Genomic DNA, 13434 nt, shown 5'->3' on the forward strand with positions numbered 1-13434 from the left:
TTTTGACCGCTCCTCTGCAGGCAATGAAGAGGCAGTAGCTGACACCACCAGGCGTGTGGGTGGGGCGCTAGCAAGGAAGAGCACCCTTAAAAACAGATTAAGTGATGCCGTCAAGAGGTTACAAGCAGCAGAGAGAGGTAAGCATCACAGACAGAACTAAAAACTCATCTGTTTATTAAAATGAAACTTTGGAATGGAGGGCAGTGGTGGAAATAAACCTTTGAGGAAGTAGTAGGTGATTCCTTATCAACCTTTTTTAAATAAGTATTTTTTGATGACCAAAGAAACTGTAAATACCAAAAAATCCTCGCCAATGCTTATTGTTTTTTGACTTTTTCATAATAACCAATGTGAAGTGAGATTGCATTATGGTTAAATTTACTTTTAATTTGAAAAGAATTTTAATGAGACTAGAGTCAAGTTCACTTATTGATACTTCCTACAATACTCTTGTGCCTTATACCAAATCAACATATTTAAAAGTTTTAGTTTAGCTTAAAAGCCCAAAATTTGAAGTTTGTCTCATCCCAGTGATTAAATAGATGTCAATGTCCCCAGCAAATGTCCTCCTCCTCTGCAAAGTGACTAGCCTTGTGTTCTGTGTGAAGGTGATGCTCAGCAGCGCCTGGGCCAGGCCAAGCTGACCCTGGAGGAAGCTAACAAGACCACACAGCAAGTCCAAAGTATCACCGACCCGCTCACCAGCAATCTAACCAGCTGGTCACAGAACCTTCAAAGCTTTGACTCCTCTGCTTACAACACCGCTGTGGACTCTGCCAGAGATGCAGGTATGCCTAAGGATGTTGCAGTTTGCATCCAGTTGAGGAATTAGCCATTAAACGATGCACATTATTTTTATTAAAAAGCAACTTTCTTCTTTTGGGTTTTAGTTTGGACTATTGCAAACATTAACTTAGAAAAGGAGAAAATCTTTTGCTCAGTTCAACTGTATTGGTAAAGTCATTTATTTCTGTGTGAAGTAATGGAAAAACATGTTTTTATCAATGTAAGACTGATCCTTGAAAGAAGCTCATTCACATCTAAGATTCAATAATCTTAACAAAATATTGATTTGTGTTTAGGGAAAAAAATACTTAATGGCATTGTTTTGACTACATAGCATTGTTTTCACCCAAGTTATTACCAACAAGTACTAACTATGGCCAAAGTAAACTCAAGCTTCCCATTAAAAATGGTGTTGACTGGGCCTCCCCGGTGGCGCAGCGGTTGAGTGCTGGGTTGCGAAGCTGCCCGCGGCCTCTGCGGCGCTGGTTCGATCCCGGCTGCTCCCCGGCCACCAGAGGAGGGTCCCACATGGTGTGCAGACCTCTCCTGCCGCCCGCTATTCCCCTCAGCAGTGTACTTCGGTCCTTCTGCCTGCTCTGCTCCCCACTCTGGCTCTGGTGAATTCTCTCGCCCTCCGCGCTTCTGACTGTACCCAGTGCATGTATAAACCAAACAAACAGACAAATAATAAATAAATAAATAAGACATGCCTCTAGAAAATTTAAAAAAAAAAAAATGGTGTTGACCAACTTGAATATACAGATTTATAGCAACGCAATATTTTAATGCCTAACTAATTTATTTAGTTACGCATGTACGTTAAAATTACATATTTTTTGAGAAATTTCCTTTTTACAGTTTCGTGTTTTTCTTCAATTTCTTCATCTTAAATATCAATGTCTCAGTCATAACTAGAATTTTCAGTTCTCTGCATGACTTTGGAGACCATATTGCCTTCTCTTCCATCTGAGTTAAGAAATGGCTTTATGAATCTCTCTGTTATTTGTCTATTACTAGAAATTTTATCCAGAATCATAAATATCCATTCCCATAACACAAAGATATGTCTTTTATATTTGTAAAAATTTTAAGTATCCTTACATCTCAATTTTAAGAGATGTCCTTACCTCTCAATTAATGAACTTCTCAATTGATTTTAAATTTGATTTATAAAAGATTTGCCTATATGACATCCAATATTTTCATTTATAAAGATATTGCCTCATGAATATTTATTTAATCTGGGTTATATGAATATTTATTAAATCTAGCTTATTTATTTTCCTTCTTTATTCCCCAGTGATTTTTATTCCAGTGATTCCAATAAGCATCCAAAAGTCACACCAACTAAAATAACTTCAGACTACTATGTTTTCCTCAATGACATTTTGTGGTTCATAACAAAATAAATTAAAAAACATACCAAAATATAAGACTTGTAAAGACTTAAATATAAGATGTTTCCCTTTTGCTAAGAGAATTAAGGATAAAGTATGCTGGTTTCTATACATTTCCATAGTCAAAATTTATATGATGCTTTAAATATGCTTTATTTTATATAAGTAAAATTTACTATATATTTAAAGACTATTACATTATAAAATGGCTTTTGCAGTCTGTAATCCCAACAATGAATTTTTGCTTATATAGCAATACTAATCAATAAAATAAACCGATAGTTGCTATTATCCTATTTAATTCCATTCCACCTCATCCCCTAAGTAGAGATAAAAGATGGTTCCTTGACTCACTGACGTAGTCCTTGAATGAGTTCAGGGGACTCCAATTAGAGGCTTGCTCTTGCCCAGCTGCTGATACTTAGTGAGGCCCTGCCCTTAGTAGGAAGAAACACCCAGAACATATTAATTCTCTGGTGCTGCAGTTCTCAAACCATTGGGTCCAGCAGCCCCACTCCTAACCCCAAGCCCAACCCCACCCCCAGAGTTTCTGAATCAATAGATTTGGGACAGGGTGAGAGAATTTGTCTTTCTAATACAGTCCCTAGTGAAACTTATACTGATGGTCAGGGAACCACCCAGTCATTCAAATTTCAGAGAGATTTATGCCCTTCTCTGTGCTTTGGGTTTCTCTCAGCAAGCTGTAGTTTTATGATTTGTGCTCTTTCTACCTCCTTTTGCACTACATTCTTTTGAGCTGCTATTTCAGTTACATTCAAAACTCAAAAAGCACCATTTGCTGTATGGTAAAAGAGACATCTGTCATGGACCCTGCCCTTTAGAAATGTATATTAAAAGTCCGCTTGCTCTAAATACAGTTTTGTTTTTTTTAAAAGATTTATTTATTTATATAAGTATTGGGTACAGTCAGAAGTGCAGGAGGGTGAGAGAATTCACCAGAGCCAGAGCAGGGAGCAGAACAGACAGACTGACGAGGTACACTGCTGAGGGGAGCAGAGGGCACGGCAGGGGAGGTCTGCGCGCCATGTGGGACCCTCACTCAGTGGCCAGGGATCGAGCTGGCACTGCAGAGGCTGTGGGCAGCTTCGCAACTCAGCGCTCAACCACTGCGCCACTGGGGAGGCCCCTCTAAATACAGTTTATAGGCCAGTATGTATTATAAACCCACAACATAGGAATTGATTATGCTTTGGGCATAATTTTGCAGGATTAAAAATCACTTCTTATACTTCTACCAAAAGTAACCATATATTTGTTGCCCCTTCATCTGATTCCTAAAATATATTAATATTGTGCTATTGACACAAGTGATTGTAGGGGCAGGAATGGACACGGTGCAGGTTTTCTAATATCCAGCAGACCGGGTAAAGGAGGAGTCCTTGGAGCCCTCAGTGGTTTTTGCAGGTCTTTTATTGGGATTTACCTGGTACACAGCAGGCAAGGGTGCTGGGAGGCTGAGGGGCTGGCAGGCCTCCCAGCCCCCAGCAGGTCTTCACTCTATGGGCTCTCTGGCCTTCTCTCGGCTTTGGCTTCTGCTGGCGTCCCTGTGACACCGCCCTTAAAAGCCCAGTCTCAGCCCAGGTGAATCCCATCTACCTATGCCCACACCCTATTCCAGGTGCCTGCCATCAGGCATGCATTCAGGACCGCAGGGTTCCATCATCTATCCTGATGGTGGGAGGGCAGAAAAGCCTGACATTTTTCCTTACCCTACAGTGATAAATTTTTATTAACTGCAGTAAGAAATCTGTCAGAAGTTGTCCCTCAGCTCCTGGACCAGCTTCGTACAGTCGAGCAGAAGCGGCCTGCAAGCAATGTTTCTGCCAGCATCCGGAGGATCCGAGAACTCATTGCTCAGACCAGAAGTGTCGCCAGCAAGGTAACCGCAGAAGAGTCATCACTCAGTGCTAATGAGAACAAGAGGCTGAGTTCCAATTTCTCAGGCAGCTTCCAGAGCCTGGAACCTTTCCACTGCATTACACTACTCAGTGGTTCTCAGTCCATATATTCATTAGGATCATATGAGGAGTTTTTGAAAGGAAACCAACCTCAAAATAAACATCAGGCTCTCTGCAGAAAAACCTCAGCATCTGTGGTTTTTTTAAAGCTCCCCAGTGAGTCAAATCTATAGTCAAGATTAAGAAGCAGAGACTTAGTCAACAAAGCTCATAGAGCAAAAGAAATCAAGTAAAGCTAATCCCAATTAAAGACTCCATCATTAGTAGTAATAGTAGTAGCACTAGTAATACTAGTAGTAATGACCTTAACAGCTATTTCGATGTGATTACTATCTAATAATCTTGCACTTCTATCTCTCTGATGAATTACTTGGTATAACATAGATGACTTGAAGTTTTTATTTGCTCCACAGACTTAGCTGAAGAACTACATACCAGCTAAGGTCTGCCGCAACATGTGGGATTCTCGCCGGCTGGCGGGGATCGAACCCGCGCTACAGAGGCTGCAGACAGCTTCATAGCACTGCATTCAACCACCTGCACCACCAGGGGAGGCCTAGGAATCATTTTTTAACAGCCAAATCATATGGTTTTATTTTCTCAATTGAGAATTGGCTGGAACACACTATTGGCCCAAATTAGTGACAGAAATAAGAATGAGAAATCAATTATTTGGTAAGGAGGATGTTGTTCTTGTTAAACATACCCAAATTTCAAATGTATTATGATGCCTGTACCAAACTACAATTTTTTTTTAGATATTTACCCTTTTTAGATACCTTAGAGCACATTTTTTTTTTAAAGATTTATTTATTTATTTATTTATTTATACAAGCACTGGCTACAGTCAGAAGTACAGGAGGGTAAGAGAACTCACCAGAGCCAGAGCAGGGAGCAGAACAGGCAGACTGATGAAATACACTGCTGAGGGGAGCAGCGGGCGTGGCAGGAGAGGTCTTCGTGTCACTTGGGACCCTCGCCAGCTGCCGGAGGTTGAACCGGCGCTACAGAGGCTGCAGGCAGCTTCACAGCCCAGCGCTCAACCGCTGCACCACCAGGGGAGGCCCCTTAGAGCACATTTCAAAAAAGGTTTATCATAAAAATATAACGATCCTCAAAGCTAGGTTTCTGTGAGTGCTTTCTTATAATTTTACTTAATTGAAGCAGAATTTTTGGTGCATTATCTGCTAAAACCTTTTTCTAAAGAGACTCCTGGCTCTCTTTTGGGGAAGCATACTTAGTTCCCCAAAATGAGGTGCTTTCTGTGCTGATATACATCCTTCTCAGATTCTCATTTTTTACAAAAAGACTTCTGTCCCAAACATTGTTCCATTGTTTATTAGGATGTATTGATCTTGACTCAACAGGCAGCATAGGACATTCACACTCCAGACATTTGGGAACCTAATCTTGAGCTCACTGATCATCAATGTTAATTAATTGATATCAATGCATTTAATTTATCACAAATATTTACACACATGGCATCAATATACATAGTTCATCTACTTCTGAATGCTCCAAAACCCACTATGCATCCAGCTCAGTATATCACACAGGGCTTCTTAGAAATGAGTTTACTGAGTTGTGCTTTGTTATGATGTCTTCCTGAGAAGCATTGTAAAAAACATCTAAATGAACTCATCATTGTAATTATAATGATAAAGTCAGGCATTAGACAGCACTTTATCGTTATCATCTTTCTCACAAGAAATTTATTGGCTTAGTTTTACAAATGAGGAAACTAAATTTTAAGTAACTTGTTACTAAGTGGAAGACTCAAATTTCAAGATCCCAGTTCAGACTTGAAAGGTGCTTCTAGGCCCCTCCCAACACAGTCAGAATGTTGCTGACAGCCTGATACCAGGCTCCTCTTTTGAAGACCTTGGAGAGAAAGTCCTGCCTATACTAGTACCCAAGATTAGTTATACTTCTTTTGTGAATTACTTGTTAACTTCATGGACTTTGTGAATTGTATAATTGACTAGGTATCCCTTTAAGATATTTAGTTCACTCCAAACAAGTATGTAGTTCATTGTGGACTTCTCATTCTTAATCTACTTTGTCACTCTTCTTTTTTTTTTTTTTAAGATTTATTTATTTATTTATACAAGAACCGGGGTACAGTCAGAAGTGCAGGAGGGTAAGAGAATTCACCAGAGAACAGAACAGGCAGACTGATGAAATACACTGCTGAGGGGAGCAGCAGGCACAGCAGGAGAGGTCTGTCGTGCCATGTGGGACCCTCACCAGTGGCCGGGGATCAAACTGGCTCTGCAGAGGCTGTGGATAGCTTCGCAGCCCAGCGCTCAACCACTGCGCCACCAGGGGAGGCCCATCACTCTTTTTTTTAACTCTATTTTAAATCCAAACTATTGCATTTTCGTCTGCCTTACATCCTTTCTCTAACAATCTGAGTATATAAGTAAATAAATAAGGGTGTGAAGGAGAGTAGAACTCAGAAACCCCTCTAAGAAATGAGGAAAGTCCATTGAGATTGATGGGAAAGTGCCTTGCGCCTGTCCGCATAGTATTTTTGATGGAATAATTTTGCAACTCCAGATCCAAGTCTCCATGATGTTTGATGGCCAGTCAGCAGTCGAAGTGCACCCCAGAACCAGTCTGGATGACTTAAAGACCTTCACATCCCTGAGCCTGTACATGAAACCTCCTGTGAAGCAGTCAGAACTGACTGGGATTGCAGATCAGTTTATCCTGTACCTCGGAAGCAAAAATGTAAGAGCTTGAGGTTTTAAAAGATGGAATAATATTGAAAGAAAAGATAAGTATTTTTCTCTTGCCTTAAAACAAAACTATCTATACAAACAAAGAAAATTCACATTCTGGAACCTGAAGTTATAAATCATTTTAATGTCAAGACAAAAGTAGTGATTTAAGAAAGGTCATTCTATATGCGAGATAGATCTGGGGCTGCTTCTTATCAGCATCACACAGCTCACCTCAAGGAGTCTGGATGTAACATTTCAAATACCTTTGGAATAACAGAGACCTATTATGTTTGATGCTGACACCTGCTTAAAGATTCATAGCACATGTTTGTCAAGCTGCTTTACATTCCTGGGCTAGCCAACAAAGTAAGCCCATTTCTAGATGCAGCAAGTGTCCACAAGCCTGCAGTTGCTTGCTTTCTATTCACAATGTACTTGGAACCAGCACAGAGACCAGAATACTGTAACACTGACCAGGAAGCTGGAAAGGAAAAAGTGCTGCCCAGTTTAATTGGAGCTTCTGGTAATAATTCAGACCAGATATACCTAGTAGACAGCCAAGCATTTGATTGCAGGCTTATCCTTTAAAGAAATGAAAATAAAGATGATATTCATTTCTAAGGATTTTATTTCAGTGATTTCTTAACATTTCAGGCCAAAAAAGAATATGTGGGTCTTGCAATCAAAAATGACAACCTGGTATACATTTATAATTTGGGAACAAAGGATGTAGAGATCCCCCTGGACTCCAAGCCTGTCAGTTCCTGGCCTGCTTACTTCAGCATTGTCAAGATTGAAAGGTAAAGTAAACCGGTGACAAAGGGCTTTTAAGCATATTTCATAAGAAATCTGTTGAATGTACTCACACACATACACACACACACACACACATGCACACTCTTCCTGTGGATGTTGTTGTGAGTAGTAGTTTCTTCCCTTTATTCTAAATCATCTTTCTTCCATTATTCCTGCATCCCTTCCCAAACTTTAGTGAAAAAAAAGATTAGATAGTATTATTTATATATTTGTTTGGTCTTTTTATCTGGCCAACCCAAGAATTAATTTCAAGATGGAATGTCCTTTTTCTCACATCTCTTGATTGTTGGTACTCTATGTTTGTGAATGTGAAAATATCAAATCGCCGCCAATATGTAAATAGAAAAAACTAATATTTTGGCATTAAAAAATATTTTCTGGCTAAGGGAGAAAATTATTTATCTCAACAGGGTAGGAAAACATGGAAAAGTGTTTTTAACAGTCCCAAGTCTAAGTAGCACTGCAGAGGAGAAGTTTATTAAAAAGGGGAAGTTTTCAGGAGATGACTCCTTACTGGACCTAGACCCTGAGGACACTGTGTTTTATGTTGGTGGGGTACCTTCAAACTTTAAGGTAAGCTATCCCGCTATATTATGAATTATTACAAATCTGCAATGATTATTTTTCAAAATTCATAAAACCTACAATGATATCAAGGGGAGAACAGAAACCTTGCCATTTTAAGGAAAAGCTTAGCTTACTTGGTCGTAGAATTCTGAATCAGGTTCTATAAATCTGGTCTCTAATACTTATATTTTCATAGTGTCAAATGCTTTCAAGCTGTAGCTAACACCAGAATATCAGTTCATTTCATTCTGATATCTCCTATGTAATTAATATTACCCTTATCCTAAACAAGGTAACATTGTGGGTTTATATCTAATGTTTAGTTTTGCAGGTGGCAGTTTCAAAAACTCAGTTATCTTAGAGAATTTAGGGATGAAATAATACCTAGGATGGGGAGAAGTGAGACCTAAGGGGGAGTATGACATGATCTGATGAAGGGAAGATAAAGAAAACCCCAAGAAAGTGATGAGTTGATGTAGGATTTCACTTCCAGGGCTATCACTTACCAGGTGTAAGCATATTATTGTACTCTCAGAATTACTTCCCCTTTCTTTATATAAGAACAGGAATGCACATCTAACAGAGCTGGTATAAGGATTGATTTTGGTCATGCATTCATTGTCCAGGGTGTGACAAGCACAGAGTATATATGCTCGGTAAATTCCACTGCTCTGCTTAAATATGCATGACTGAGAAAACATTGTTTAAATGGATTTGGCATAGACTAGACACAAACCCAAGTTCAGAGAGATATCACTGAGTAGGTCTCTTGAACTGTTATTTGTCATTGCCTATTCTGGACCATCTGGATGATATGTGATCACGCTCAATTGACTTTACCTTATCTGTTACACAGCTCCCTGGCAGCTTAGACCTGCCTGGCTTCGTTGGCTGCCTGGAATTGGCCACTTTAAATAACCATGTGATCAGCTTGTACAACTTCAAGCACATCTATAATATGGATCCCTCCAAGTCAGTGCCCTGTGCAAGGTAAGGAAATGTTAAAGAACTAAAGACTTCAATAGGCATGAAAGAGCAGCAGAAGAAACAGCTGTGGGTCAGTATGTGGGATCTCACGCTTCTCTTTGAGAATACCACCTTTGAAAGTGCATTAATGTCAAGTCACAAAGCATTCATTAATTCTTCTCTACCATACAGAACATGTGCATGTATTAAAAGTGTTAAAAAAAAAGAAACTTGTTTACAGCTTTGATTTAGGATTCCAGCAACAGGGGTTCCATTTCACATTTCTATTGTGTTAGCATAGAAAGCATAGAGGAAATCCATTAAAAACAATTCATTTAATGTACCTGTATGTGTGAGTTATGTCTTACATCTCCCCTGCAGTCATCAGGACTTCTTATTGTAAGGTGGATGGAAGATACCTTGAGAATGTTGAAAGAGCCTCACTTGAAAAGCATAATAGAAACTGTAACAGATCCCTGGGTTTTCATTTCAGAGATAAACTGGCCTTCACTCAGAGTCGGGCTGCCAGCTACTTCTTCGATGGTTCCAGTTATGCTGTGGTGAGAGATATCACAAGGAGAGGGAAATATGGTCAGGTGACGCGCTTTGACATAGAAGTTCGAACACCAGCTGACAATGGCCTTGTGCTCCTGATGGTCAATGGAGTGAGTAAAATAAAAGGCTTCCATTTTCTCCTTTATTTCTTGTGCTTTCTGCTATACATGTTTCCAGGTATCTTCCCCCTTTGAGTGTGTCATGACATCAGGCTGATTTTTTCAGTTTAGGAAACAAAATTAGATTTTATTTTCCCTTTAGGAAAGTGAGGTCAGCAGTAAATATAAGCAGTCCTCAAATGTATTTTTGGATGTACATGATATATGTCCTTTAATAAACTAAAGGAATTTTGAGGAAAATCAAGACCAAGATCTGCAGTATGTCTGCCAAAATTTAGCACTGACAGTAAAAAAATAAGTTTACACGCCACCTCCTTGGTGGTGCAGAGGATAAAGACAGTGCTATCAAGCTATCGCCAGCCACTGCAGCACAAGTTCAATCCCCGGCAGGCCAGAGAGCAACCCACATGGTGCAGCAGACCTCTCCTGTCTTTCCCTCTGCTCCCCTCAGCAGTGTAATTCAATAGCTCTACCTGTTCTGCTCCCACTCTCTTTGGTGAATTCTTTCACCCCCCATACCTGTGGTCTACAACCCAGTTCTTTTATGCATAAATGATCTTTAAATATATATATATATATATATATATATATACACACACACACACATACTCATAAATGATAAGTACATTCTACATATGGATATAATATTTAAAACTAGGAATAAAACACAAATTTTGTAAAGACAATAAAAAACTTCCTGCCATTTTTAGGAAACATCTCTCCTGAGTACAACTTTCTTGAAAAAAAGAGTTACTCTCTCATTCATTATACAATAATAATACCTTAGCCTTGAAGTGACAGATCAAGTATATTTTTTTAATAACTAGTGGGTTTCATACTATTAAGATATATTCATCATCACAAATAAAGGTCAATAAATTTAAAATAATTTATCTTGTAAAGAAAAATATGTAGTTATCTTTATCCTTCACAGAATTTTTAGGAATTTGTAGAAAGTTATCTGTAAATATTGAGGTGGCTCAAAATATTTTCTCAATAGAAAATCATTGAAAAATTAGTAATCTAATTCACCTCACTCATATATCCACATGACCAGGTACACATAACCTGCAATACATTGCAACAGGCTGAGATCACAGAAATGAGTGAGGGGCCATCACCAGCCCTTCAAGTGTGGAATTCACATACCATGTGAACCCTATGAAAATCTATCTAAAGGACAAAATTAAGGCCCAGAGTCAATTCATGCATTAAACATTAAAGGTTAGTTTTTCTCCCCTCTATTTCAGAGTTTTAAAATGAGTCATATAAATAGAAGTTGGAATAATTTCTTTCTATCCCCAACAGATCGCTTGCTACTTTCTCAACAGTATACAAACACACTCTGGCACTTCCTATAGAATAGGGACCTCATCACAACACCTTGTTTTTCAAGTCCACTGAATTTTGTGATGAACCATCTTCTGAAGCAGACAATTCTGGCCAGAAAATTACTTGAGTGTTACAGAATTACTTTGGTTCTTGGACATCATGTGGTTCAAGTGCATAATAATTTCATATTTATTTGCATAAATCCATTGTTTCAAAATAACAGAGAAATGACTTTCATTTTTAAATATCCAGATTTGCCCAAAATCTGGGGATTTCTTCTCCACATTCCTTGGGACTATTTTTCAATATCACCCATTTTCCTCTCACAGTAAAATGCAATTACCAATTGTGTTATGATTTTTCAAAAGTTGTCTGAGAAAAAGCAGTTGAATTCACATGATGTATAATATTCTGTTTTCAAGAATTTCAAAAGATCAATGAAATTGACCTTTAAAATTGAAATTTTAAATGAATTAAAATTTCATTAATTCAAGTAAAAAAAGCAAAAGAAGATAGTTTTAATTTGTCCATAAATATTAACACTTTGTTATATGACTACAATACCTAATTACTGCTGGAAGTAGTTGTGATTTTTATTTCACAACAAGAGTTTCATGAGACTTCCTTAGTCAAGCAATTTCAGTAAAAAAGAAGAGTGCTATTTCTCAGATTCAGCTAAATCTGCACTTTCATAATAGCAGGCTCTCATATCTTTTAACTTCTTTCTCTCCACAGAGTATGTTTTTCAGCCTTGAAATGCGCAATGGTTATCTACATGTATTCTATGACTTTGGATTTAGCAATGGCCCTGTCCATCTTGAAGACACATTGATGAAAGCTCGTATAAATGATGCAAAATACCATGAGGTACAAATTGTTGTGATATGGGTGGTTTGTTTGGTTTTGTTGTACTCAAAGCTATTGATCCAATCAGAGGGTCAAATGAGGTAGGTGGGATAGTAATTAAACTAAATACCTTCACACCTAAAGTACAACTGCAAGGCCCTCATCCACCCAACAACAGGACAACAATTACTTTTAAAGAATGGATTTTTAAAATCAATTGACATTTCCAATAAAAAAATCATTTAAAGATGCCTTATACTTCTCTTGCCCTCCCGCACATCTGGCCTGTACCCCGGTCTTGAATGAATGAATAACTCTTTAAAAAAAAAAAAGATACCTTTTACTTGCTTCATTGACCAAAAAATTCCCATTAGTGCTCAATATCTCAATTATTATGGCACTCCTATAGAATCCTTCTACAATTTGTTGAAAATGACAGTGTAGTTACACAGCCACTTTTTAATTTATCCTTTGAGTCCTACTAAGTATATAAAGAGTACATGTAAGTAAATATAAAACTTTTTAAATCATTGTGCAGAACTTAAAAAATACTAATATAGGTTTCCTTATAAAGAGAGCCCACAAAAAAAGAACTTTAACCTTAAAACAGATGTACAGTAAAACGCATAAAAAATATAGTATCTTTTAAATTAAACTGAACTGCAAGGCATAAGAGGTCATAATTTTTTCCCTTTTCAGTTCAGTTCACAGTGTTTATGGGAAATAGTTTATAATAAAAGAATAATGACAACTGGTAATAGTTTAGGGTCCAGAAATCACCTGCTTATAATTCATTCTCAGATTCCCCTCAAAGAGACCTCAAATACAATAGGTCTCATCACAAAATTTTTCTTAGACTGACTCCTTCTCCATGTGAAACTCCTTTTCCAAAAAAAAGTGAACTTCTAGTTATATAAACAAGAGTTTTCATGTCTATGAGTAAGAAAGGAAAGTCAACTCCTCATTTTGTGAACCAACAAGCACAACATGGAAGCCCAGCTTAACTAGAAAAATTAAAATATATAGCCATCTTCAAAAAGCTGATTGTTAAACAGTGATCAAGACTTACAACATGTTATTTCTCCCAGATCTCAATAATTTACCACAATGATAAGAAAATGATTTTGGTAGTTGATAGACGGCATGTCAAGAGCATGGACAATGAAAAGATGAAAATACCCTTTACAGACATATACATAGGAGGGGCTCCCCCAGAAGTCTTACAATCCAGGTAAGGTCTGTATGTGTGTCGAGATGAAGTAGCTGGCTATTCCTAATGCACTGGGCTGAGTATTTGACATCCAAAAGAGATCTATAAAAGGCCAAGCACTTCCCCTTGCTT

The 13434-nt window shown here is 38.1% G+C and overlaps 1 protein-coding gene across 2 annotated transcripts in view; it reads left to right on the forward strand.

The window, feature by feature from the left end:
• Positions 1-13434, forward strand: part of LAMA4 (laminin subunit alpha 4) — a gene marked incomplete at its 3' end in the record, with an annotated part of 134822 nt that overhangs the window by 92584 nt on the left and 28804 nt on the right. For both annotated transcript variants that reach the window (XM_084227763.1, XM_084227764.1), the window contains exons 16-25: positions 21-137; positions 609-788; positions 3944-4083; positions 6725-6898; positions 7546-7691; positions 8118-8280; positions 9131-9264; positions 9734-9905; positions 11982-12113; positions 13181-13323. In XM_084227763.1, the coding sequence (XP_084083889.1) occupies positions 21-137; positions 609-788; positions 3944-4083; positions 6725-6898; positions 7546-7691; positions 8118-8280; positions 9131-9264; positions 9734-9905; positions 11982-12113; positions 13181-13323 (1501 nt within the window). The remainder of the gene's footprint in view (positions 1-20; positions 138-608; positions 789-3943; positions 4084-6724; positions 6899-7545; positions 7692-8117; positions 8281-9130; positions 9265-9733; positions 9906-11981; positions 12114-13180; positions 13324-13434) is intronic.

The sequence above is a fragment of the Talpa europaea genome (assembly GCF_964194135.1).
Source record: "Talpa europaea genome assembly, chromosome: 2".
Classification (NCBI taxonomy): Eukaryota; Metazoa; Chordata; class Mammalia; order Eulipotyphla; family Talpidae; genus Talpa; species Talpa europaea.